Source organism: Pogoniulus pusillus, chromosome 38 (genome assembly GCF_015220805.1).
Source record: "Pogoniulus pusillus isolate bPogPus1 chromosome 38, bPogPus1.pri, whole genome shotgun sequence".
Taxonomy (NCBI): Eukaryota; Metazoa; Chordata; class Aves; order Piciformes; family Lybiidae; genus Pogoniulus; species Pogoniulus pusillus.
Window position 1 is genome coordinate 2,057,933 of NC_087301.1, and position 27,667 is coordinate 2,085,599.

At 47.1% G+C, this 27,667-nt stretch overlaps 1 protein-coding gene across 4 annotated transcripts in view; it reads right to left on the bottom strand.

The window, feature by feature from the left end:
- PRDM10 (PR/SET domain 10) overlaps window positions 1–27,667 on the bottom strand; it is a 46,953-nt gene that overhangs the window by 16,058 nt on the left and 3,228 nt on the right. For 2 of the 4 annotated variants that reach the window (XM_064173402.1, XM_064173400.1), the window contains exons 2-12: window positions 21,305–21,491; window positions 18,996–19,160; window positions 17,003–17,062; window positions 14,122–14,241; window positions 12,961–13,168; window positions 12,323–12,564; window positions 10,650–10,853; window positions 9,193–9,265; window positions 8,482–8,599; window positions 7,420–7,549; window positions 4,861–5,100 (exon numbers count right to left, since the gene is read on the bottom strand). In XM_064173402.1, the coding sequence (XP_064029472.1) occupies window positions 4,861–5,100; window positions 7,420–7,549; window positions 8,482–8,599; window positions 9,193–9,265; window positions 10,650–10,853; window positions 12,323–12,564; window positions 12,961–13,168; window positions 14,122–14,241; window positions 17,003–17,062; window positions 18,996–19,160; window positions 21,305–21,397 (1,653 nt within the window). In that variant the 5' untranslated portion in view covers window positions 21,398–21,491. Of the gene's footprint in view, window positions 1–4,860; window positions 5,101–7,419; window positions 7,550–8,481; window positions 8,600–9,192; window positions 9,266–10,649; window positions 10,854–12,322; window positions 12,565–12,960; window positions 13,169–14,121; window positions 14,242–17,002; window positions 17,063–18,995; window positions 19,161–21,304; window positions 21,492–24,122; window positions 24,207–27,667 lie in introns of all 4 variants that reach the window. The other 2 variants (XM_064173401.1, XM_064173403.1) reach the window with 2 other exon arrangements.

Here is a 27,667-nt window from a genome sequence, read left to right on the forward strand (position 1 = left end):
GGGAGCACAGAGAAGGATTTCCCTCTTCAGCCCATTTTTAGCTAATTTAGCTAACCTCTGCCTTTAGCATAGCATTCCTCTGTATATTAAACCCGAGCCCTCTCACAGGATGTCTGGGTCCAAAGTACAGACCTGAGCCTGAGAAGGACTGCAATTCACAGTTTATCACAGTATCACCAAGGTTGGAAGAGACCTCATAGATCACCAAGTCCAACCCTTTGCCACAGAGCTCAAGGCCAGACCATGGCACCAAGTGCCACGTCCAGTCCTGCCTTGAACAGCTCCAGGGACGGCGACTCCACCACCTCCCCAGGCAGCTCATTCCAGTGTCCAATGACTCTCTCAGTGAAGAACTTTCTCCTCACCTCAAGCCTAAATTTCCCCTGGTGCAGCCTGAGGCTGTGTCCTCTTGTTCTGGTGCTGGCCACCTGAGAGAAGAGAGCAACCTCCTCTTGGCTACAACCTCCTCTCAGGTAGTTGTAGACAGCAATAAGGTCTCCCCAGAGCCTCTTCCTCTCCAGGCTAAACAATCCCAGCTCCCTCAGCCTCAAATTCCAGCTGGGTTTGGGGGACAAGATTACAAATTCGACCACCATGCAAAGGAAACTTGGTTCTTTCACACAGTTGCAAGGCTTAGGAAATTCCACAGCCCTTCACAAACTCAGTTTCTGCACCAAAGATCACCACAGAGATGTGCAACAGTGGTTTAGCATTGCCTGGAAAGCTTCTGGTGGAACACAAGTGGAAGAGCTAAGGACCTAAAGCTTATTCTTTGTGCTAACAACAGAGCTTCACAACATTACTGCAGGGGCAGAATGGCAGATTTGCAAGCAACAGGTAAGAACTTGTGAGCAATTGGCCTGTCTTTGCCATTTAGCACATCTCATGTGCAAGAGCCTGAGAATGAAGAAGAGAGATGGAAGACAAACACACCAGGACTAAGTAATGAAGAACATTTCACCTCTTTTCAGATCTCACATCATGATAGTCGGAGGAAGAGCACTAGGACATCGCTGGCACCTGTGCTTTCACACCCTCAGTGCTAATGCTCCTCCCTGAGCTATGTCCAAGACTCCTGCAAACAGATTTCCCTGCTTTCCTCTCTCCTTTTCCTGTGGGAATGTCTGTACTGGCATTTGCTGTGCCACTCAAGTGTGTGCCAACAGCTGACACTGAGAAAGCAAAGTCAGGAGCATTTCTGCTGGAGGCAGCTTGGGAGTAGTGTGAAGTGCTGTGCTAGAGATTAAATCGGTGAACCTGAACCAGTGATCCTGTTCACCATCTGAACTGCAGAGGGAAGCCTAGACTTGCATTCCAGAAGAAGGAACACCAGAGGGACTGTTTTGCTATAAAACCCAGTTACAATTTAATACAGGAGGCTCCAATCAGCCATCCCATGAATTGCTGTCATTTCCTTTCTCCATTTTACAAGTGGAAAAGTGGAGGCAAAGGGAAATACACAGATCTGCTGTACAAGGTGAGCTGGAAACACATGTGCAGTGTCAAAATTCATGTGCTGGCTGGTGTCAGAGGATAGAATTTTCCCCTCAACTATGGGGATATGCTGATAAGCCCAAAGAGATGCACTTCAGGTTCTTAACTATTCCTGCACTTTGCTGTTTGATCACTGCTTCCTCACCAGTGGCTGGAGAGCAGGCCAGAGCTCTGTGCCATGCAAATCACCACAGTTAAAGGCTAGAGGAGGGTGAAATGTTTTACTGCTTCATGGCTGGATAAGCCATCAACTATCGAAACAAAAAGAGACCTCAGTGCTGTCTCCTGAACTGATAACACTGACTCAGTGCAAATAAATCCTCTAAGATGCATGTTCCAGCATCTCATCCAAGCAGCTCACTCTTACAATATTCACCTTAAACTGGCAATGAATTCATTTGAAAAGCACTGGAAGAATGCAAATTGTTGTTCAGATGAGTCTTATTTCTGAGTTGTGGTTGCTTAAAGAACAAATGTGACAGTTTATGGTGCAGGGTCAATCGGGAGACACCGAACAGAAGTGGGACAAAACAACATGGAAGGTGAGGAAGGTTGGATTAGATACAGCCAAAACCCAACCAAACAAAACACCCAACCCAAACCTACCTGCAGCTCCAGCTGAGCAGGCAGCATTGAGGGAGAGAAAAATACTTTTGTTATGCAATGGACTTTAAAACAGAAGTCTTGACTTCTGCAGGTCATTAGGAGGGCCAGGCTCTTCTACCTAGAGTTTACTTCTTACTCAGGAGGTGTTTGCTTCAAGGAACACCAAGCAGAGCTTCAGGGTTTGCCCTGGAGTTAATAACTGTCCAAGGGGAGTTAAAGGGCAAAGATAAACCCCACAGATAATCCTGAAGGTGTTGTGTGACCTCTCCTGTTTTCTCAGAGTTGATTAACAGTGACGTAAGGCACGCTGCAGAGCCGCCCTGAGAATGAAATGCTTTCAGCAGAATAATTAGGGCAGGATGACAACAGGGCAAGGATTAGAAGAGTGAAAAAAGTGAAGGAGAAAGGACATTTAACCTCCTCTTACTGGCTGTACTCAGTGTTATACAACCAGTTGCATTTCTTTCAGCATGAAGGAAGCGACTGCGCTTTCTGAATCACATCCCCAGCCCTGCCAGCTCTTTCCTCTGAGTAAAGCGCTCACCTACGCAGAGGACATTTTAGGATCAGGTCTGTGTGTTTAAAACAAAGCAGAGTTTGGAAATGCAGATGTTTCAGCCCCCAAATTAAACCCAAATATTCATTTTGTCTGCAGACCACACCACCACTCTAATTTGTTACAAGAGTAGCTTGAAGGGTGGGTCTGCTTTTGCAATAGTAGGGACATGACTGCCACATTTAAGGTCTGATCTCCAAGGAAACTCTAAAGCAGAGGCTGAAAAATTAACTGATTCTATCGGGACCTGAGCCCTGAGGCACCTGAGATCAGTGCTTCCAGCTAGAATGACAGCACTCAGAGCATCACTGCCTGAAACCTTGGACTAGTTGAAGCAATTTAAAGAATTGCTGGTTGTGAAAATGGAATCTTACATGAGTAATAAGGAAGAAACGGAACGACCCAGCTCTCAGATCACAATCAGGACTCAAGATTTTCTACCTGTTCCTTGGAAGTGAATGAGGTACTGCATCTTAAACCCAAGTATTTACTTCTGTTAAGTGCAGTTATTGTCAGGAGGGGCTGTGAAGAGTTGGATTGAGTGCTCACAAGGTGCTAGAGCTTGCTGCGGTTCTCCAGTGCTTTAAAATGTCATGTTTGCTGCTAGTTTCCTCTTCTCTCAATTCCTCATTGCTCACAGGCTGACTCAAAGTGCAAAGGTGCTGTGCAACCATCCATCTGCCATTCTGCCAGTGCCCCTGCCTTGCAGCATCTCCAGGACTCTGCTGGACACAAGCTGCCAGCTGCATGGGAAGTTAGGGAGGTCTGGAGATACAAACAGGTCACCAGAACTGAAACCACCACTGTAGGTAGTCCTCAGTCATGATGAATTTCCAGGGAACAAAAGCTAAGTCGCAAGACAAAGCAGCTTCAGAGTTTCCAACCCTTTCTTTCCACATTTACTGTTTAAGAAGACCCTAAGTTCACACCTTGGGGTGAGAAGTTCTGGAAAGCAAGCAACACTTTCTCTTCCCATCACATCCAGGCCTCGACTCTCTACTGAGGAAGTTGTGATATCGTAAGCAATAAATACTCAAGCACTTCACTGTCAAAAGCTCAGCAGTCTGTGCTTTGCTCTCCACCCTTCAACACATGCAGTAAAATCCCCCAAGCTTTTGACATGGCCATCAAGCTACTGGTAGAAACTTGGCATTCAGAGAACACAAACACTTATTTGATATGGTCAAAAATTCTGGAGTCTTATTGTGTCTGAGCCAAATCCTTCCTTCAAGATAAGCTGTTGCGTTTCTGGGACCACAGCACCACTGCTCTCACACATATATTGCTATTATGCTTGGGACTTGAGGAGCTTAAAAGGTCTTTTCCAACCAAAACAGTTCTAAGAATCTATAAACAGAGAGCAAAAACATGGCTCAACATCTTCACCAGTGACTCCACCCTTTTCAAAGACTTTCTCACCACCTAAGAACGAAGCCTTACCCCCACTGCAGCTGTTCCTTTCTGTAAGCAAAATTTTACACACAGAAGAGAAAAAGATTTTAGGCTAAATAAACCAATCTCACAGTTACACAGCTTGAAGGATTGTTTGCTTGAATCATTTCCCTCCCACACAGAGTAGAGGGAGGGGAAAAAAAAAACCAAACCAGCTCACCCAGCTGACACAAAGCTCAGGCTCAAAGCGTTTGCTGTTGGTACACAAAGCTCCCAGCACAGGTTTTAATCTCACAAAGCCAGGCAGGTTTTGCTACCCCCAAGAAAAGATTTTATCACAAAACATCATCAAGTAAGTGGATCTAAACCGAGGTCATGGTTCATGGCAAGACTTTGCAAGAAAAGAGTTCAGAGAGACACAGATGGTGCCGTGAACAAGTCATTAGTCTGTGCCACAGCACCATGATTCAGCCGGCTGTGTGAAGCACTCCTGCTTGCCAGCTTGGCTGGACTGTTTCTGTGAAAGAATTACTGTGCTGGAATTGAATCTGCTCCAACTGGTGACCAATTCTCACTAGCATCTAATCAGATACCAGCTCCCTACATGGTGACCAATTCTCACTAGCATCTAATCAGATACCAGCTCCCTACATGAGAATCTTCTTTCTCTCAGTCCAAAGAGAATTGCTAGGAATGAGATGCTTTGGAAATGCATAGAACAAGGAGAGAAAGAGTCCAGCTGATCCTGGCAGGCAGGTCCAAGCAAGTGGAGAGGCTGAGAGAAGACATGGCCCACCAGGCTCTCTGCTTACCCTGATTCGCTTTGCTCGCCTCATGTCGTCTGCTGTCATGGTGCTCTGCGTGGGCACTGCGCTCTCTTCCTGCTGCGCCTGGATTTGCAGGGGGTGGCTTTCTGGCTGCTGCTGCTGCTGCTGCTCCAGGGCTGACTGTGCCTCTGATGGCACTGGAGTCTGCTCCTGCTGCTCCAACCCATTCAGAGTGGCTTGTCCGGCCTCATCAAACTGGCCCTTGCTGGAAAAATGCAGCAAGTCCTGAAATCGCAAATCACACAGCCAGTGATTACTCCCCCCACCCACTGACGGTGCTTTGATCACACTCAGCAGACAACAAGAGTTCTACAGGACCACCAGCTGTAAACAAACAGTGCCTACACTGACACCTTCCTGCTGCCTTCCACTGGTGCTTGCAGCAGGTCGTCTCCACCTCCAGCCACAGCACTCAGGCTGCCAAGGATGAGGAGCTACAGGTAGGTGACTCTCTCGGCCATCATAAAGCTCGAGGAGGGCAGAGTTGGAGTGGAGATTACAAAGAAATCCTTTACAGTGAAGGTGGTGAGACACTGGAACAAGTTGCCCAGGGGAGGTTGCAGGGGCTCCCTTAAGGTGTTCAAGGCCAGGTCTGAGCAACCTGGTCTAGTGGAAGGTGTCCCTGCCCCTGGCAGGGGGGTTGGAACTGAATGATCTTTAAGGTCCCTTGCAACCCAAACCATTCTATAAATCTGTGAATCTTGTTGTCTGACCAGACCCAGACAGCCAAAATGACCCAATCTGGTACCAAAGCCAAGTTCTTCTACCCTCGTGGCAGCTCTGGCTTTAACCACGGAGGAGGTAGATTAATCTGTGAGAAATTTTATGACCAAAGCATCTAGCACAGACCAGGGGAAAGCAGAGAATTTCTAGCTTGTGGAAATCACTGTCACTTGGAAGCATTTTCATCTCTTGTTATGCAGTGTCTTCTTGCTAACGAACTATCTGGAGTGCTGAACTGGAGAGTGACAGAGGAGGTGATTATATTGTGCAGGATGTGTTTTGTTACCCAGTTTCCAAGCTCTGCATCTACCCAGCCACATACATCACTTACATTTATCACACAAAGCTGTTTGCTTCCCTTTTTGCATTAGCATAAAAGAAAAGGGAGCAGCAAGCACATGCCAAAAGAAAATAAATCCACATTCTTTCTGTTTAATTCCCAACAACTCCTCTGGGATGGAATCCTCTCTTATTACAAGGCTTGCCTTGACATGATTCAACTCAGGCAACTTAAAAGCATAAGCTAGAAGACAGAACACCAAAAACATATCAGTACTGTCAAAGCACAAAAGCAGGTGTGGGAGAAGAAAAACAGGAGTGCAGTTGTTAGAAGCCACAAATGCTTACCAGAGAGAGAGATACTTAGCAGAGCAATACAGCAGCTAAAGCTCCAGTCCTGCTCTAGGTGGCCAGGTTTCACACTTGTTGACACTAAACCGTGCTCACAGCATCCTGAGTCTCAAGTTCTCTGGCAGATGACCTCCTGTGCCCAGTCATTAGTGAGGTGGGCAGCCCTCCAAAGGCTTGGGACACAATCATGGCTCTGCTCAGCTGACACACGTGAGCTAGCTCTGGGCCAGGCTCCAAGCTGGTGGGATGGAAGCCACCTCCAGCCTAAAGGCTATTCAGACATTAGCACGGGGCTGCACCCAGTAAGCCCTGTCTCTGTGGAGTTTGGGAGCAACACTATGCTTACTTGACTAAATGAAGCTGGTTTGTGTGATGTCAGCCTGCTGAGGGTGATCCCCCAACTGTCTGTGCTTAATGCAACATTGAGCTCAACTCTGCACACTCAGAGGACGAGAGGCAGGCAGGCAGAGGCAACCTACACACTCCTCCCTCTGAGCCAGCACTGAACCATGACCCAGCAAGATGCCAGAAAGAGAATTACCACCACTCCAGACAGCAGCTTCCAGCTAAGCCATAAAATAGAGCCACTGATCCTTTCTGACACCTCCCATGAAAGGACTCGGTGGTAACCTAAGTGGTCAGCAGCTGAGAGAATGTAGCATTTTACTTAAATGCATCAGATCAGGTCCCTGCAGAATACAACCAACAGCCACAAGCAAAAGAACATTTAGCAGTGTGTATGCCTACAGGAGGTCCTTTTGTTAATACTGAGACAGCATAAAGAATCATAATTCAAACTGATTTAATTCTACCAGCAACAGTTTTAAGAGCAGGCTCTGACCTCACGTAGCAGAAAGGACAGATATGAACCTAAATCCCCATTACAGTTTTACTGTCTAAATTACTTTTGAGATGCTGCTAAACTGCTGCAGTAACCTCTCTCACTGCTAAGTGCTGTGGGGTGAAAGCTGCTGTGGAAATGGAAGTGATTTTGCAGCTTTTACAGAAGGGAAGCAGGGTTCTCTTACCCTGCCACAGAATCCCAGCAAGAAAACCAAGCACGATTTGGGTCTAAGTCCAAAGCACACCTTCAGTTTGGATTTATGTCCCAAATTCTTTTGGTCAAGACCTTACAACCCCCAACCATGATTTTGGTTTTCCTTCCTCTCCATCCACCCCCCCAAAATATACCTGTGTCCCTTCTTCACACTTTTCCCCGTTCTCACTGGTGACTTCCAGACGCATGAATTTAGGAGGGCGTCCTGGGCGCCTGCCTGGTCCAAACCTCCTCTTTCCTCGCCCACGGCCTCGGCCTCTGGCTCTGCAGAACACACAGTGCTCCAGGTTAGAGACAGAAAAGGATGGGTTTGGAAGATTTGGAACCTCCACTGGTTTTAAGGTTCCTTTCTCAGCATCACTATTCACCCAATCGACTCAGGAAACACAGCCTGCAGTAAACACTACAGCCTAAGGAAAGCAAAACCCCAGGGTGTTGGTTGGTATCTTTACTGTGGGCTCTGAGAAATCCAAGCCCACAAACACATTCACATTTACTTTAGCAATCATGGGACTGAGAGGACTACTGGCTTCTAGCAAGTCCTCTGCCATGGCAACTCTTCCTTCCAGCACCTCACTGTACAAGCATTTTTCAAGCTAGATGCAACGAGCACAGAAGGAAACCAATTTAAAACCTGAAGCTGTAACATCCCTCCCCAGAAAGGGATTTGGCCACTGATGTCAGGCAGTAAACTGAAGGGAACAATTTTCTCTGTCAAAAAAAAATAATAATCCAAACAAAATGTAGCCACTTGCTAAGTTTCCTGAAAAAAAAGGCAGCAGTGTCTTCTGCTCCCTGAGGGAGGTTTGTGGCTTCGGCTTGGAACGGGTCAGGATGAACTACCTTACCACCCCTATCAGAAGGCTTCTTCTCCAGGCTCTATCTGCATCCACCTGAGCAGCATCACTACTTCGACACTGTGCTGCTGAAACTGTGCAGGTTTTAGGTCACTGATGAAAAACCAAACCCAACAAATCTCACTGGTTTCAACAGGATATTTATTTCCCTCAAGCTACTTCTTCCTCCAAGTCTTACACCAAACAGCTGCCTGGTGCCATATTCTCACCTCTTGGTGCCAAGCTGTTCTCTCCTGGGTACCAAAGCCAGTCAGTAAGATCTGCAGGGCAGAGACTCTCCTTTCTACACGTTTGGGGAGGCACCACAATGCTAAGACACAAAGCTAAAGCTTTCAGTACCTGCTGAAGAAGTCCAGCTTCTCGTCATGGGAGTTGAGGTGCTGCTGGAGCTGCTCCGAGCTCATGAAGCGCCGATTGCACTCGTAACAGGGCCAGTTCTTCTCCTGCTCTCTGAGAACTACAATTACAGCATTTCAGTCAGCATCCATTAAAAATCTCTTTTATTTTATTTCTCTCCCCAAGCCTTTCTGTCCTCTCTGGGCCATATTCCTCCCCTGAATGCTAGGCAGGCTGCAGAACACCCAGCACTGCTCCGTTTAGCTTTGCTTTTATCTTCTGTGCACCGCGGCTCATCAGAGAAGGTTGCTGGGGACAATTCATGTGCACTATAAACTGCTTAAAATTCTGGGAGATTTGGAAATTTACTCTTCTAAGCACCTCTGTGGCGTAACTTAGCTAAGGTCAAGAGAAATCTCCTGATCTAAAGCACAAACATTGGTTTATGACACAGACTCAAGGTTAGACTTGAAGTGCATAAACATGCCTCTTCCAGCAGCAGCAGCCTAATGCTTCCCAGCCCCTGAGGTTCAAGTGGTGTAATTTTAGCAGAGGAGTTAGCAGAACCAAGCCCCAAGCTCGATTTGGTTTGACCTTTACTTAACCTAACAGAGATTTTTGGACCACTACACAGGCCATGTACATGAAAGTAAGAAATACAAAACCCAGCCACCATCACGCTGCAAAAGCAGAGAGCAGAGCAGCCCAAGTTACCCTTCCTTTCCTCCTCAGATATGTCATGGATCTTCTGGTTCACAAACTCTGCGTAGGAGGCAGCATACCACACCTGCAGCAGGAACACAAGAGAGCAGAAGGCTGAGCTGAAGCCAGAACTGAAGGGAATTCATCTGAAAATGGTTTTTAAGCAATACATCGACTTCGCTTGCCTCTGCCGCTACCTCTTACGTCTCCTTTCATCCTCACTAATAAACCCTGTTGAGATCAATATGCCCCCACTGAGGAATGAAAGAGCTTTGCTCAGAAACCATATCCATTTAATTTTAAGGTATAGGCTCCCAATATGAATGTTAATCTCACACATGGCTACCAGTGGCTCTCAAGGAAGTAACATCCATCTCTTCAGACCTGACTGTGTGACTGTAAAGGATGGAGGTCAGCAGAGTGCTGTTACTTGTTGTACCAAGAGCAAAGGAAAAGTTGTTAGCTTGGGGATTTCCCTTCTCTTTCCTGCTCTCTTCACAAAGACAATAAGGGCCACAGAGACTCATTTCCAAATGTTCTGAAGGATAAGGAGCAACGTGGTCCTGCTTCCCAAAACAACAACCTGCCAGGCTGCAGCATGATGGACTCGCTTTCCTTACACAAGTTTAGGAAGACTCGAGCAGAGAACACCACAGGAGGCAGAAAGACAAAGCTGATTAGAGCCTAAAATCAGATGCTCACAGTTAGCTGGGAATTCTTGCATCAGTTCTCATTTTCTCTTGCTGTTTCATTAAAAAGGTTTGATTTTAGAAGAGATTTCTTAAAGGAGGCTTGAAGAGATTTTCAGCACGATAAATCTAGACAAGTTCAAACTTGTAGTGGGCTGCAGGCATTTTCATAGCAGCAGTGAGTGGCATTCAGACTGAAAGCTAGGAACAGGTTCTGCACCATGAGGGTGCTGGAACACTGCAACAGGTTGCTCAGGAAGGTAGCTGAACTCCCATCCCTGGACATATTCAAAGTGAGGCTCAACAAGGCTCTGAGCAACCTGATCTCGTGGGGGATGTCCATGCTGACTGCAGGGGAGGTTGGACTGGATGACCTTTGAAGGTCCCTTCCAACCCAAACCATTCTATGATTCCATAAAACAAGTCAAGGGCACTCAGGACTAATGGGAAAGGGCATCCAGGATCCAAAAGCATCAGCAAAATATATGCAGTGTAAGGCATGACAGTGACAGACAATCATTCACATACTCTTCAACTTTCTCATTTCATACCTGAGCCAAAGCTTATTTAAAATTGGTGGCTAACAACTTACTGACTTCAGTGATATTTGATTCAGGTCATCACCTGCTTTAGCAGAGGGGAAAAAAAAAACAACCAACACCCTAAAACTATTCAGAGCAATCGTTCCTGGCACTTAGATATCCACTTACAGGGCAGCAACGCTAGGATATGATTTCAGCAGTAGAAAAGCAGAGTCCCAAAACACAAGCAATGCCATACCTTGAGTTCCTGCTTGGGCTCCACGTTTTTAATGGTGGTGTAATAAATGTGGTGGCCATACTGATAGGCGACCAGGTTCTGCTCCAAATGGTTCTGAGCTGGACGCACAAACATCATCCAGTTACAAAGAGCCTCGCTAGAAAGTTCAAACCATAGGTCCTCTTGCAAATCTCTGTCTTTTCTGTCACCCTTATCAAGAGAAACCTGTAGCAAAAGCCAATTACATGTGACTGTAACTGCCTGGCAGCAGGTTCAGAAGACTTTGAGTTGCTAAAAACCAACAGTGTCCATGCAACTTTGCTATGGGGAAGGCAGTGAAGGCTTAGGCAGCTGCCTCTCTTTGCTAACAGGCATCCAGAAACAGGCAGCACTTGGGAAAAGCATTTAAGAACAGGTAGAGACATAATCAGGGAGGCTTGGCAGGGGGGCTGGACCAGATGATCTTTTGAGGTCACTTCCAGCCCCTGACATTCTATGACTCTAGGTTCTATGATTTCAAGGGCAAGAAGCACCCATTGCAAGGGCTGGGATTTGATGTGTGGCTTTAAGTGAGGCACAAGAAGCTGTGGCTATGCAGCATCAGACGTTCTGACTGACAGACCCACTTCTCATTTCCTGATTCGTGACACAGCCTCAAGCTGGAATCGACTTCTTTAGCTGAACTTCTGGTGGGTGACTGAATCTGTCTGTGGTACAACTTCCCTGCCAGACACTGGCCATCAGAGAGCAGAACTCTCAGGACTGTGGACCTAATCTCCAGCAAACAAAGGACCAATTCCTGTAATGAAACCAGTGCATAAGTGGGTAAGTTCAGCCAAATCCACACACCTGACACTGAAGGAGAGAAATCTCTCTCCTCTACTCTACATCTTGCAGGGGAGAGGGAAAGGGGAAGAAATATATTTTTAGCTTGTCACACAAAATAGTGGTTGCCAAACATCCTCAGATGTCAGCCTATTCTGATGTCCAGATGCTGCTTCGTGCCCATGTGAGAGTGACTCAGAGATAGAAATAACATCTCCGGTGAAGGCCAGAGGCATCCTGGGTTGCATCAAAAGAAGCATGGCCAGCAGATAAGGAGAGGTGATTCAGCCCCTCCAGACTGCTCTGGTGACACTTCACCTGAAGTACTGTGTCTGTGGGACCCTCATACAAAGGGGACATGGACCTGCTAGAGCAAAGATGATCAGAGGGCTGGAGCACCTCTCTTCAAAAAGACTTTGGGCTGTTCATCCTGGAGAAGAGAAGGTTCCAGGGAGACATCAGAGCTGCATTTCAGTATCTGAAAGAGGCTACAAGGAGGCTGGGGAGGGGCTGTTTAGAAGGGCTTGGAGTGATAGGATGAGGGACATTGGTTAGAAACTAGAGCAGGGGAGACTGAAGTTGGACATCAGGAGTGAAGTCCTCACAATGACAGTGGCAAAATACTGGAAGAGGTCAGCCAGTGATGTGGTGGAGGCCCTGTCCCTGGAGACATTCAAGATCAGCCTTGATGTAGCCCTTTGGCAGCCTGCTGTAGTTGGAGGTGTCCCTGCTGACTGCAGGGGAATTGGACAAGATCGACCTTTGAGGGTCCCTTCTAACCCAGTGCATTCTGTGAATCTCTGACAACCTGATGACCATGAAAAGCCTAAGCCCAAACTGATCTCCCCCTCTCCCATGCACGCCCTTACCTTCAGGTGGATGTAGCAGTCTTTGAGTTCAGTTTGTCTCACCAGGGGGCCCTCCACCGGCCCAAACTGTGTGCGCTTTGGGATCCGCCTCTTGGAGAAGACACCTCCCAGAAACCTGTCTATGTAGAGCACCAAGGGCAGGCTGGCTCTGGCCCTGGTCAGCACGGGCCGGTTCGGGATGGGATGCAGTGGCCCATGTTTTGGACACACGGAGGGGTGGGCGTTATTGCACTCTTCACACCCTACAAGACAAAGCCAGAGGAGAGCGCCTGTCAGGCAGGCCCTCCCGCAGCAGCTCGGGGCAGACAGCCTTATCTCTCTCCAAACATCTCTGGCACAGCTGTGGGAACACTTATTCCAATTGTCTGTCTACGTTTTCAAGCCGTAGAGAGGGCTCAATGAAGACCAAAGCAGCTCAGAGACTCCACCGAAGACAGAACCTTGCCTTTTCAGGAAGGCAGCTCAATAGGAGTCTCTTTTTCTGGGGGTTACTTATTAGTGCTAAAATCTGAATGGATTTCAGCTGCTTTTACAAGGCTGGTGGAGGGGAAAGGAAAAGCAGCTCCTTGTGGAATCTCTGAACTATGAAGGTTGGAACAGATCAAGTCCAACCACTTCTTACACTAGAGGCTACTTACATAAATCATTGGGATCGAAGGGTCGAGGTGGATCTGGATCCCATTCATCCATGTCAGTATCTTCCCCTTCTTCGTCCTCATCTTCATCCTCATCATCTTCCTCTTTTGCTTCCATCCTTCCCATTTGATTCTGCAGAGGTGCTAAAGGGTCAGAACCGTCCACTGCCTCCATAGGAGGTAACACCTGGTTATGCACCGGTAACGATGCCTGAGGAGAGAGTCACAACCAGCCTTAATCCATGGAGAAGAACACTCTGAGAAAGACAAGCAGTGAAGGTTCTTGCTACTCTACCCTTACCCTTCCCATTTCCTTTGCTAATGGAAAGAAGGACAAGGGAAGTGACATGATAAATGATTGCTGAGGGATGTTTTGCATCGCTGCTGCTGCTGCCAGCCTCACTCAGCACAGCTCTGTGTCACTGCTTTGCTCTACTCTGTCAAGGGCTGACTTGATAGGAGAAGAAAATACTATCAGTGAAGTTCTGAACCTTCACAGAGGGTCTGCAAGGCCCAGACCCTGTGGAAACTACCTAGAGTCTAAGGCTGTATTTTAACTCCTGTACAAGTGAGAGAATCCTGCACTTTGGCACAGGATCTTGTCTCTCCTATCACACAATCAAACAAACAGTCCCCAGAGCACACACATGGGGATCGATAAGGGATGAGATAACAGGAGGACTAAACACAAGCTGTGGGACATGGAGGACAGTGGAGGGCATTGCATTCTTTCACTCCCTTTAAAGTTTATCCCTTTCCCTGCAAAAAAAACCCAAAGTGAAGTGCACTGCAGAGAACACTCCCTCACCCACGCAGGTGTCTGGGGTGGGGAACAAGACACACAACACACAGCCAAGCTGCATGTTGCTCCTGTGTGACAGTCTGCATCACACCTTCTGTTAACTCTGCTTTTCAAAGCCTAGGAGAGGATTTTAAGGTGGATGCTCAAGACAGAACAATCTGGACAACAGGTTTCTCTGTATACTAAATACATGATGTAAAAAAGAAACCCAACCCCACACATTCCACAGTGAGACTATGAAAGACAGCACAAATCTGTGCTACAGCTCGCTCTCCTCTCCTCCTCTATCACTCAGACATCTTTCATCACCCAAGACAATGGAGCAATGGAAGCAAAAGGAAAAAGGGTGCCTGGCAACTTACTCTATCTGCTTGTGGACCCTGCTCCAGAGCCATTTGCTGGGGGGATTCGGCAACGTTGCCGAGCACGGAGAGGTTGGTGGGATTCATGCTCTGAGCAGCAGCAGGCAAGAGCACAGTGACCTAAAATTATAGGCACTCATTTTAGCACTGCATCATTTCTACCACTCACTTCCACACGGGCAGTGCCCTGCATGCAAAGCTCCCTCCAGGCCTAGCCTGGGTCCGAATCTGCAGCAGTTCAATGATCCCTTTCATTTTAGGCAAGGCAAAGCCTGCAGATCCAGGGGCAAAGGCAAAGGCTTCAAAAGCGAGTCCAGGTTTTGCAGCGTCTCAATTTCCTGCCTCCCACTTTTTGCTTTAATGAATTAAAGCCCTGGGTTCACACTGCACTCCCAGCAGACATGAGGAATGCCTCAGCTCTTGGTACCCAGCAGTGATTTGGGGGCTTTTTCCTCTTTTATCCCCAAATTTACAGGTGAGATTAAAGGAAAAGGCAAAGAAGGAAACCTCAGAGTGGTTCCAAAATGTTTATTGATATGGTGAGAGGCATTTCTATATGTATAAATATATAGAAATCTATTGATATCCTCTTTCTGCCTCTCTTTTCCTCAAGCAAAACAAGATCCATTCCAAAAAGAGGATTTCATGATTCTGTGACCCCTTTGGAGGATCAAGCCCTCAAATAAAAGGATTCCAACAAGTCTATTTTCCTGACATCACTTACTGACACCATACATTTGTGACTGTTTTCATACTTGTACTAACAAGAAAATGAAGGCACTGATGCAAAATTAATGCTCCCATCAACCACTCAGTGAGAAAACAAAGCAGAATTAAGACCCTAGGAAATCACCTTTGCTGTCTTCTCTTCCCTGCTTATCTCTACAGGAATTTGCACTGTTACCCCTCGTGATTTTTCATCCCTCTCCTACAGCTGACATCATGTGGCTTCTCGTTTGTGCCTCTGACTGTTAAGCAGCTTTTATGCTAAATTAAAGCCCCTCTGCAGAATGCTTAATAAATATCAGATAAATCTGAGAACAGCAAATTGTGCCAGGAGTGAAGGAGCAGAGCAGAGCAATCCATCCTATGCAGCAGATGCTCTTCAACTTTCCAATCGAGTTGTTTTCTTTGAAGGTGTTAAGAGTAAATTATGAAACTGCTTAACAACTACAGCAAGGAAAAAAAAACAAGAGACTTCAGGGAGCAGGAACCTGCCAAGATGACAGCTGAAGCAGGCTGTCTGGTATTGACATCCCTGATGCCAAGTGGCAACAGAAAAGGAATCGTTATTGGATGGCACACCTCCAGGTCTGCCGGCAGCGAGAGGTTCATGCAAGTTTGTGTCTGTTTGTACCTCCTATTAGCACTTCCTGCTACTAATCACACTTCAAACATATCCTTGCTTTGCCTTCCATGTCTGACACTGTGAGGCTGGAAGGCATGATTTACCAAAACCTTTCCAGCTCTGCTTCAAATCAAGTTTCTTTTGAAGGACAAGAGGAGCTCCAACTACTACTTGAACAGTTTGGGCATGTCCCACATGAGCTGCTGATGTGAAAACACCTACAAAGGCAGGAGCTGCCGCTATGAGGGACGAGCCCTTCACCAGCAGAGGAACATCTCAGCTGGGACTGCCATCAGATGGAGCTGAGGACACGCAGACAAGCGCTCATGCCCTTGATGCTCCCCACGGGATAGCAACAGCACTCGACCTCTGCTGTCAGAGTGGCATTTGCACTGCACGTCAGCTCTGCTCTTAATTAGACCAGGTATTTACTTGCTAAATGAGCTTTGAGACAATTAAACAGGATTTTGGGGGCTTTTTAAAGCGAGGAAACTGATGTGGCAAAAACATTCCAGAGCGACACTCCCGATGAGAGAACAGGAAGGAAACAGGTAACACCTTTACTGTGCCAGACATTGTTTCCTGCCCTGGCCCTCAACAGTTTCTTTCATCAAGAAGAAAATTGCTTCTCAGTGTACAGATCCAATCCTTCTCTCTGCCTCAAGCCTGTCAATAAATACACATTTTAATGATGCCATTAAAAATGATTCAGATCCCACACATCCACTTGCACCTGCCATTAAAGGCTCACCAAGCAGTGAGGATTTTAAGTCTCTGACAAGCAGAGAATTTGAACTAGGGATTGAGAGCTGAAGACACCTACACCTGACTGCCACCATGCAGCCCCCAAAGATACCAGATAAAGTTAACAACAAACCCCTTCATGGATTCACAGAATGGTTTGGGTTGAAAGGGAGCTTAAAGCTCATCTAGTTCCAACCCCTCTGGCATTGGCAGGGACACTTTCCCCAGCCATGACAGATGAAAGGAAAGAGAAATCATCAATTTTATTCTGTTCCTGGCTCACTTCACACTGGTGAGCACACCTGGGATGCCCTGGTAAGGCAAAAGAGACAGTAATGGAACTTTTTAAGGTTCTACAATGAATTCCCTGTAAAGTTTCTAGCAATTTGATCCAAACTTTCTATCCTTTGAGCCTTTATAGGGACTTAAAGGCCTTGGGATGATAATCTGTAGGAGGACAACTGCAAACTCAGCCTTTCCAGAGTGACTTCATTAAAAGCAAGTCAGCCACATCAGTTTGCTGATTGAAGGGACAAGATCAGAAGACTTCTCATTACATCTGGGGCAGTAAATCAGTATTTTTGTTCATCAATAAACTCAAACTCTCTTCAGTTTTCCTGTCATTCATGCACAAGCAGCCCACGTAGCTTTCCCTCGATCCCTGGGATGACAAGACTGCCATCTGACAAATCCAGGGACACAGTGTTGCACTCTAGCACCACAACAACGTCCCTTAACCTTCAGGAACAGTTTCAAGCCCAAAGACAAACAATAATATCTGCTTCTTACCTGCTGGGTGGTGGCATCCTGTTGGACGTAAGCCACTTGGGATGGATCTGTAAACAGAGTCTAGACAAAGTGAAAAAGGTTTATCAAAGTGGCCTTGGGCTTGCGTGCTCCCAGCTCACACAAACACCGCCCTGCTGCCAACGAGTGAACCACAGCTGGCCTGCTGCTAACTTGTAACATGCTCTTACTACACTGCATTAATTAACTTACCCACCTGAATCTACATGCACAGAGATTGGACTAAAGCTAAGGAGTGCTCCACAAAAACAGCATCTCATACTTGTGTGGCATTTTTCATCTGCATACCTAAAGTGGGAGGGCTTCCTCCTAGAAAATGCAAACCTTGGATGAAAACTAAGTATTGACTGAGGTCAACCTGGCTTATTTTGCCAAAACTTGAAATATCTCAGCTTGTAGCAGTCTGGCTCCAACAAAATAATGCATGGCAACATCCAAATTCCAGTAATGCTTTGATCATTTCATGGATTCACAGAATGGTTTGTGTTGGAAAGGACCTGCAGTCTCAATCTCTCCCCCTTTTCCAGCTCAAAGCCATTGTACCTTGGCCTCTCATTACAAGCCCTTGTAAAAAGCCCCTCTCCAGCTTTCCTGTAGCCCCTTTGTGGTACTAGAAGGCTGCTCTAGGGTCTCCCTGGAGCCTTCTCCTCTCCAGGCTGAACAGCCTCAAGTGTCTCACAGCCTGTCCCCACAGGGGAAGCGCTCCAGCCTGCTTATCATCTCAATTGCATTCAAGTGCCTTAATCCTACAGCTCTGCTGACAAAATGCCAACATCCAGAATTTGGGAGTCACTTGGTCAGCAACTTCCTGGGAGATATCTCCTCCAAATATCCTCTCAGAACACTCCACCACGGAGGGATTGCTTTTATGTAACAGCCAAGAATTGCACGAGGGAAAGCCCACACCAGTGCTGCTGCAGGTGTCAAGTAGGTGCACTTTGTAGAGCTGCTGCTAATCTGTGCTGTCAGCAAAGACCTCATGAAACATTCCTGACAAAGAGTGCCTGTCCCTCTGCTTTTATCTGTCTGCACAGAGGTACAGATGCAGGCTGCATTAATCCTCTGTTAAACACATGCTGTCAGGGAGCAAAGGCTATTTGTGAAGAAGAAAAAGAACCTGGGTTTGTAAAAATCAACAACTGCTCTGAAGAGAAGCTACAAAATTGGACTGAATACACCAAGACCCTCTGCAAAAAGACTCCTTGCAACCATCACAGAATCAAGCAGGTTGGGAGTGACCTCCAAGTTCATTCAGTCCAACCTAGCACCCAGCCCTGGCCAATCATAGAATCATAGAATCAACCAGGCTGGAAGAGACCTCCAAGATCATCCAGTCCAACCTAGCACCCAGCCCTAACCAATCAACCAGACCATGGCACTAAGTGCCCCAGCCAGGCTTGGCTTCAACACCTCCAGGCACAGCCACTCCACCACCTCCCTGGGCAGCCCATTCCAATGCCAATCACTCTCTCTGCCAACAACTTCCTCCTCACATCCAGCCTGAACCTGCCCTGGCACAGCTTGAGGCTGTGTCCCCTTGTTCTGCTGCTGGGTGCCTGGGAGAAGAGAGCAACCCCACCCTACCAATTACAAGAAGAGCACTAAGCAAAAGCAGGGCTCTTCCAGAAGGCACATCCATCACTCGCAGCAGTTTACTGACTTTAGAGGCAGAATTTCTGGAGAGATTATCCACGTTTCAAAGAAACAACTTTAATTATCATCTGCCCTTCCCCCCCTCAGTGAAATAACCACTATTTCATAATTCATAGCCCTGCCATCCTTTGATTACCACATTTGCACATCAGACAAAGGAACAGCATGGAGCCCCTGCTCAGCAACAGGCAGATAAAAGTGCTAAGAGCAACTGCCTGCTATTTTCCAGCACTGTCACTTGGCTGGTAACTGGCTTTCATCTCGGGCAAGATTGGCTTGTTTCCTAGGTGCCAAAAGAGGGTGGGCCCAGAACCACACATGCCTGCGTAGCTTCCACAGGATGGATGTAAACCAGGGTGTGCTCCGAGGTGTCCACGGAGGTGTAGGAGGTGCCATCAGCTGTGTAGACCACCTGCTGCGAGGGACGGTCCTGCTCGTCGCTGTACACGATCTGGGCCACCGCCCCCGCCTCGGGCACAAAGTGCACCTGGGAGAGAAGAACAGACCTTGCAGTGAAACCTCTGCTGCTGCACGCCTGTGGGAAACACCACAGACCACACTGCTGGCCCAAGGGCCTCGGGTACTGCCTGGAATGGGGTTGGAGAGAGCTGGGGTTGGGCTCTTCTGCCTAGTAACAAGTGATGGAATAAGAGGAAATGGCCTCAAGTTGCACCAAGGGAGGTTTAGGTTGGACACGAAAAGAAACTTCTTCACTGGAAAGGTTCTCAAACACTGGAACCAGTATTTGAGAGGTTCCAGGCTCACAAAGGAGGTGGCTGAATCCCCATCCTTGGAGGTGTTTCAAAGAAGCAGAGGTGTGGTGCTGAGGGTCAGAGTTCAGCACCAGCCTCGGCAGAGTGCCACTTGATGACCTTCAAAGCCTCTTCCAATCAAAATGATTCTATAACTCTCTGAAAGCAGAGAGCAGCTTCTGTCCCAGCTGCCCAGCCAAGGCTTTTGAGAAGACACATTTAAAAGCTCCTCTGAATTATGCTAGCAACACAGGGGCCTGCACATCAGCCTCACCACCCTGCTTTTACTCTGCACTTTAACTCGAGACCTACCTGGTGCAAAGGGCACCTTCCAAAACTTAGTTCTTAGCTCATCCTCTGAAAAATCCATAACAGAGGGCAAGCTCATGACAGCTTATCAACTAGTTCAGGAAGGAAAGATATGAACTGGTGTATCTCTGGGATTTATGGGTGTGTTGTTTCCCTTCATTCCCATATTGCTTTCTGGATTTATGATAATTACTTCATTCAGCTACTTCTGTAGTTGGAGGCAATTTTTCCTGCCTGATGAACACCTAACAGAGTCTATTAACTTTGATACTGCTCCAAGGAAGAGTATTGCACCCATCAGGAGGAAGCAATGGTGTATGTTAGATTGCTTCTCTGGAGTGTGTACACACAGCACCAGTAGCAAATTCCAACTATTTAAGCAGAGGAACAGAGAACTGAAAGCATTAAGCAACGATTCCAAGGACTACTGGCACAAGTTATGGCTAGGGCAGCAGTTTAAATCCAAACAAGCTGACTTTGACAGAACATCATGATCATAAAGGGTGATCAGTGAGCTACCTTAAGCAAGAATAGTTAATGCCAGTGGGAGCAGGAACATGTTTATCTTTTGATACCCTTTACACACTAAAAACCATTTTCATCAGGCAGGAAAAATAGGCCACTTAGCTGAAAAGCTGATTTTAGTGTCCACATTCACATCAAATGCACATAAACTGATGTCACAGCTGAACATTTCTTTTACTCTGCTTCACCTTTTCAGCTTGTGCTTCAGGAGACACTTGGTCCTCCCTCGGGGATGCTAAGTGCTGATTCCATACAAGAAATCCTCCTGCACACACTCCAGTGAGGGTGAGTGCAGTGCTTTGGGTTCAGAGAGCACTCCACAGCAGGCAGTTAAGCCTTCTATCTGGCTGGTGCAAACAACAGTGTGGCTCTCCCCTTGTATGGGTAACCAGGCCACTGAAAGCAGCATGCCTTTGTCAATTTCAAAGCTGGAAATTACCAGGAGAGGCCAAATTTCTCAGCTCGTGGGGCAAATGATGTGCAGCACATGGCAGATTCAAAAGAATACAGAGTCTGTAGCCTTCTAGAAATCCTTGGCTGCATTATCTGAGAGAGGGAGAGGGACTAGCTGCACACATCAGAACTGGGCTGTATTAGTCACTCACTATTAATATTTCTCCTTTCCCTACTACCCAGATGTCTGACTGGAAAAAATTATTCATCTTACTTTCCCCCCAGGTCCACCCACGGTTCCAACTGATTCGACTGCTGCCATCAAAAAGGGCTGCCACAGAGCAGAGATTTGGTTAATATTCATCAATCTGAGTCCCCTTTCCCTTGCCCACATGGTTATGCACGTTTTTGGACACTGAAACTTTCTTTAGCCCCTGGCTGGTTTTGCTTAGCTCGTTTCAGATGGCTGTGGGTTCAGTGCTGTGGTCTGCTGAAGCTTTCACCCCAACCCATCACAGACATCTTGGTGTTTACAAATGAAAGCTGAGTTTCTGGGCTCTAAGGAAGGGCTGCATAGGAAATTCTGCTTGCCAAGCCACCCTACCAAGCCCAGCTCAGCCTGAAGCTGAGTGCTCTGGAAGGTACTAATCACCTGAGCAGCATTCTGTTCCTGCCCAGCAGAGTCAGTCCACACCTGAGGACTTTCCTCTTTGGAGTCCATCTCCTCCCCTCCGTGGTGCTCCATGAGGAGAGAGATCTAATGGAGGAATGTCTGGCTGAATAGATTCATCTGTTCACTGTGGGTCTGCTTCCAGAAGACAAGGTGATCTTGAACATGGCTGTAAAAAACAAAAGAGATGGAGATATTAAGCCAACAGACAGAAGGGAGGTATGAGGTATTATCAGCCACTGCCCTACAAGAGCAGTGAGCACACTGCCAGAATAAAGCAGGCTGGCTTTACAGACAGTGCACTCTCATTTTCCATGCTCAAGTTCTGCTGTATAATGCTTTCCATGTCCTATTAAAAAGGAAACAAGTCAACCATTGCTACAATTACACTGAAGGATTATATCGGATGCCTTCTGCACTGAAAGATGAGACTGAGCTCCTCCTGCACTTCTCCCCTCGACCACAGGCAGGCCACAAAATACTCTTCACGTTGTCCTTCTAGGACAAGCCCAGAAACCAACGAAAGGTGCAGAAAATCGACCTTAAGCTTCCAAGAGGGCAACGTTAGGTTCAGAGACACTTCACTAGCTTCTTGGTGCATCTGAAAGAGGTTTTGCTCGAGAACCAAGCAGCAGCTTTCACCTTGTGCTAAGCTGCAGTCCCCGGTTGGTATTCAGGTAGTGTTACAAGAGATAACTTGGAGAGAAAAAAAGCACAATGAAACTTAAACACTCATTCAGGCGAGCTCAGAGATCCTGACAAATTGCTTCCCAGCTCGGTTTTATTCACCTCTTGCAGTTTTATTGAGGCCTCTCAATCTGCCACTGGGAATCTCAGCAGTGTAATTTACAGCCCCAGTGACTGGTTTAGTCAGTGGTTCAGCACCTTCCCGGTCCTTCCTCTCCGATGTCACATTAAATCATCAGCCCAGGAATTAGCACGAGGCTGAGCCCATTTCATTTTTCAGCAAGTCCAATTAAGTGAATTTTATCCCCAGAGTCTCACTGGGGTTGGTTGCTCCAACCCCAGTCCCTGCTCTGTGAAGAAAGCAGAAGGCTCCTTGCTGATGCTTTCACTCATTTGCATTTTAAATGCAAATTATTTTAGTCGTAATTTATTCCCATAAAAGCCAGCAGTTGGCTTGTCACTGGCAACCTAAAAAAGGATAAGGAGGGCATAAAAAGCAGCAGGCACCTTCTGCTGATTTTGCCAGCGAGGACACAGCTCTGCAGACCCCAGTGCTGCCTTTACCTCTGGTCCCGGCCAGCATCTGTAACTCAGTAGTGAAGTCTCAGGTGAACATCACTGTACTGCACGGTGGGGACCAAAAAAAGAAGTCATAAAATCCTATGACTTGCACAGATGCAAAGGAAAACTGTGGGAGAGCTATTTCTGGGCATTGCTAGACGGTGATGCCACCAACGGTGACTGGAGCCCAGCATTTGCTGCCTCATGCAGAGCAACACACAGGAGACACATGGTCCCCCACCAAGCAGAGACTGAGGAGCAGTTCTCACGTCCTGTTAGAGCCACACATGCCTCAGTTCTGGGACAAAGCAGGAGCCCTGTCTCCAGCGACCAGCAAATGCTACTGATTTACACATTACAGCACACACAAGCTCTGATCCATCACTCATCCCTTCCCAGGGCCTTTCTTAGAATCATAGAATCAACCAGGTTGGAAGAGACCTCCAAGATCATCCAGTCCAACCTAGCACCCAGCCCTAGCCAGTCAACTAGACCATGGCACTAAGTGCCTCATCCAGTCTTTTCCTGAACACCTCCAGGCACAGCCACTCCACCACCTCTCTGGGCAGCCCATTCCAATGCCAATCACTCTCTCTGCCAACAACTTCCTCCTAACAGCCAGCCTAGACCTGCCCTGGCACAACTTGAGACTGTGTCCCCTTGTTCTATTGCTGGTTGCCTGGGAGAAGAGGCCAACCCCCACCTGGCTACAATGTCCCTTCAGGTAGTTCTCTCAACGTTTATAGACTCATAGCATGGTTTGAATCTCTGAAGTTCTCTAGTCCAACCCCCCTGGACATCCCCAACTACAGCAAGCTGCTCCAAAACAACCTGACCTGGAATGTTTCCAGGCATGGGGCTTCTACCACCTCTCTGGACAACCTGGGCCAGGGTCTAACCATCCTCAGCATCAAAAATTTCTCCCTTCTACCTGGTCTAAATATCTCCTTAGTTTCAAACCAGAAGCCCTCATCTTGTCCTCCTAAAATGTCTGTCCCCATCTTTCTTACAAGCCTCTTTAAGTAATGGAAGGTCACAGTAAGGTCTCCCCAGAGCTCCCTGCCACATTATTAAGGATCAATTCACATTTCCTCATACCTCCTCCTACCACTTCCCCCAAATTCCACCACTCATTTTATCAGGCAGCTTATAATCAAGTGGTCTAGGACTGCTTGTGTGCAGCACAACAGTTTTTATGTCACTAACATAACCTGAACATCAAATTTTGTGTGAAATCAAAGCCTCATCCTGGCAATTTTCTTTGGCTGATTTAACACCAAACAGCTTTTTCCCTTCGCTGCCATTATTAACCACGAGCCAATTCAAGTAATGGCACTGACAATATGCAGGAGTTTAATCCATTACCAGACAGCAAATGGCTCAGAACAACACAAATAAATGCTGGAGGTTTGGAGTTTGGGAGGTGGTTCCTTTAAATACAATTATCCTGCTAGTAATAATTCAATCACTGGTTAATTTAATTGCATTAAGAGAAAGGCACAGTTCTGGCTGATCCCACGTGGTGCAACAAGTAGCAGAATATTTGGCTGACCTTGCCCACAAAGAAGATGCTGAAGGTCTGAAGGAAGATGCTGACTCACTCCTGCAGACTCATTTTGGCACAGACAACTTACACCTTGAGTGGAAAGGAGACCGAGGGGTTCAGACAGGTCTTTAATAGACAAAGCTGGGCATTAAGATTCGTCTCTGCAAAAGGACAGTACCAAGCAAGTTGGGAAAGAAAGCAGAAAGCAGTCATTCCAAGAACATTTTGTGGTTCTAAAGGTTAGCAGTGAGCTGAACACGCAGGGAGAAATGTGAAGTTGAGCCAAATTGAGTGGCTCAGTGATGCAGTTTCTATAATTGGTAGAGTTTTCTCAGAGAAATGAAACAAAAATGCACATATTGCTCAGCCCAGCCAATTGTGTGGCAATAACAGACAGCATTGGGAGCTGCAGGATCTGCTGATGCTTTCAACTTCTGCACTTCAAAAACACATCCTGGGATCTGCCCCTCTGGTATGGATCTCTGGGAATTCTCATTGCTTCTATCACTGCCAAAACTCACAGAGAAGCAGGTTTCCCTGGAAACTTGGATATGCTGAGGGAGAAGTCAGTCAGCAGACATCCCAGAGAGGTCCCAAAGGCCAGGCAATCTCATTAGCACCAAATAAAGAGGTGCATGAGGCAGGAGCAAGCGCTGCAATTTAGCTGGTAGCAAAGCTAAGAGTGAAACAAGTCCTGCAGTTAAGGTCAGCAGCTGAGAAGCAAAATCTGGTCCAAAGCTACCAGCAGCAAAACCATCAGGGAAAGCAATCACCTGAGCAAGTTTTCAAACACTGGTAGCAGAGAAAAACAAAATGTTTTTGCTCACTGGCCCTCCATGGGATGCTCTCCCTCATTAATCTTCCATGATCTTATTCTCTTCCTCACATCTCCCTGTCAACATCCATAAGAGCTGTGACACTGACAGTCACAGTGCCTAGGGAGGGTAAAGATTTCCCTGTGGCCTTCTCTCTGCAGAGATGTCTCACTGCACCAGCAAGAAGCAGCAGCAGATGCCCAGCTCAGCACATAGCCACAATATTTTAATCAGATCAGCAGCAGAAGAATCATGAGGAGGCCTCCAGGCTAAGCCTGTGAGCAGTACCAGTTTGGGAGACAGAAGTAAAGAAAACACTGGCAAGTTCTGCAGGGACACACACAAACATTATGGGACCAGTCACCCACTGCACCAACTGCATCTCTGCCACCACCACCCCACCGCTCAGGTACCAGCTGCTGTCATGCACAGGAGCAGGAAGCAGTGCCAACACGTGGGATGCTAAACCACCTCCAGAACCTGTGAAGACAGCATTTTCTTCCCCAATATAGCAGGCATGCCTCACCCTGTTCATGCTGAAATGCCAGCAGGTATAAACAGAGCCCAGTCCCACTCCAGCACGTGAGTGGCAGGATGCAGAGTGTCACACACAACCTGCATCAAGATAAAATGTGAACCAAGAACCCACAAAACCCCAACTGGTTTTAGGGAAAGGCAGATCCAAAGCCAACACTGCTGTTACCCTGGACATAGCCAAGTTCCACTCATCATATCCAGCTGTCTGCCTCTTCAGGTAAGTTCAAGTAAATCCACCACCTCTTTGAGACACAAGAGGTTCATTTCAGGACACCATTCCCATTTACCTTCTGAGCCCTGTGGTCATGCTCTTTAGTTCTTGCCTTTTCCATCCAACCAAAAAAAAAAATCTCATTAACACTGAAGCTTTTCCTCTGCAGCCTCCTGATGCCTGCAAAGTGCCTTTGTGTCACTTTCTGAACAGTCCTTCATCTTTTTTGAAATCTCACTTCAAAAATCCTCCTGCCCACCATGATATTCCTGTTACAGCCCTCTCCCCTGCTCCTGCAGCATGTTGTTTCCTCCAAAGCTGTGTTATTAAACCAGCAGCTTCTCCCAGTCACTGCATCCAGCTCTGGAAAATGAGAACACACTGCTCAGGGGCCAACAGCTACGCTCCCATCAGCAGAAGACACTCCACCTTCAGCCACCAGAGCACTCATGCTGTGCCACCTCATGGGTGTGCACCTCTGCAGTGGGAGAGAGAATGGGGCTGTAAGAGCAAGCTCCCCGCACCAGCCACGTGTAAGCTTTGCACACACAACGACCATGAACTCGCACCGTGCTTCAGAGGACAGCTCTGAGATCCTGAGCAAAGCATCACCAACTAAGAGACAGCTCAACAGCAAGCACATCTTCCTGCCATACCTGCCACTAAGCAATGACAATTTCTTTCAGGGCTGAGACTACACAAGAAGATGCACAGAAAACCACTCAGAGGACTTTATCTGCAATGAGCTCTCTCAAGGCTAATTAAGGAGACGGTGCCGAGAAAGCATCCGAGTCAGGGGCTGCCCCACGTTCATTTCTGTCCCTTCTCTGGGAGACAAAAGGGTTCTTCAACCTGGGATGAGAATAGGGGAATATTAAAGCTGGACAAGAGGAAAAGTCCACTTCCTTGCTGAGAGAGCCATAAAACCACTGCAGTATCTCAGATGTGAATGCACTTTGCCATAATGGTGCATAAACCAGCTAATGTGAAAGAGGCTTGCATAGAGACTGGGGTTCCCTGCAGCAGCAACAGCAGGGGTTATTAGCTTAATCCTTTCAGCCCTGAGCTCACTGACCACTCTCCCTCACTGCCAACCATCTGCAAGGACAGCAAGATTGTTAGCAAAGGGGGTTTTACAACCACGGGTCTTCCTCCAGCTTTTAATATGGAAATGATTTATGCTGCTCCAAAGGAACATCACATGTGTCTGCAAAAAGCCATATCCCACACTTAAGTTAATTACCCCAGCTTGCCTAGAAGGCAGAGCTGGTGCATTTCCTGAGATCCATTGGCAAGAACAAGCTTTCATTGCAGCAAGAAGGTTTCTAACCTCATTGAGGACTGAGTCACGACTGCTGTCTCCTCCTCTGCGCTCCCATCCATCAGCAGCACATATTGTTTCAAGGAACCCTGGCTGGGGTGCATTTTGGCTGAATGTTAATAATCAGGTAATATATAACCCCAGTATTTATGCTTTACTGGTGAGCTAGAAGTGGAAATCATACCCAGGGCCGGGGCAGCAAGGATTATTTATTTGCACAAAAGGAAAAATGGCTTCAATTTATTTAGCTGGGTAATAAATAGAAGAGCTCAGCCCAACACAAACTCACTCTTTACTCAAATTGTGCATAATGAATCGATTTATCTACATCCTCATGGCACATCCATCATCAATGCAGCAATGAGCTGGAGGAGAACTCTTAGATCTTCAAGGCCAGTCCTCTGCTACTGTGTCCAATGTGTCACAGTCCTTGCACTACAGGGACAATGCCCAGGCACTGAAGGAGAGAGCAGGAATCCGCTGCAGCTGCTCACACAGAGTATCAGAGAAGTGGCTGTAAGTCTGTTTCTACCACAGAAGATGATCAAACTTGTCTCTTTCAGCATATCCTCTTTGCAGTACTTGAGGCAAGGCAGCACAAGTTAGGCAATGTGTACATTAAAACAGCTGGGGGCTTAACATATAGCACTCATTAAGGGCTACAACA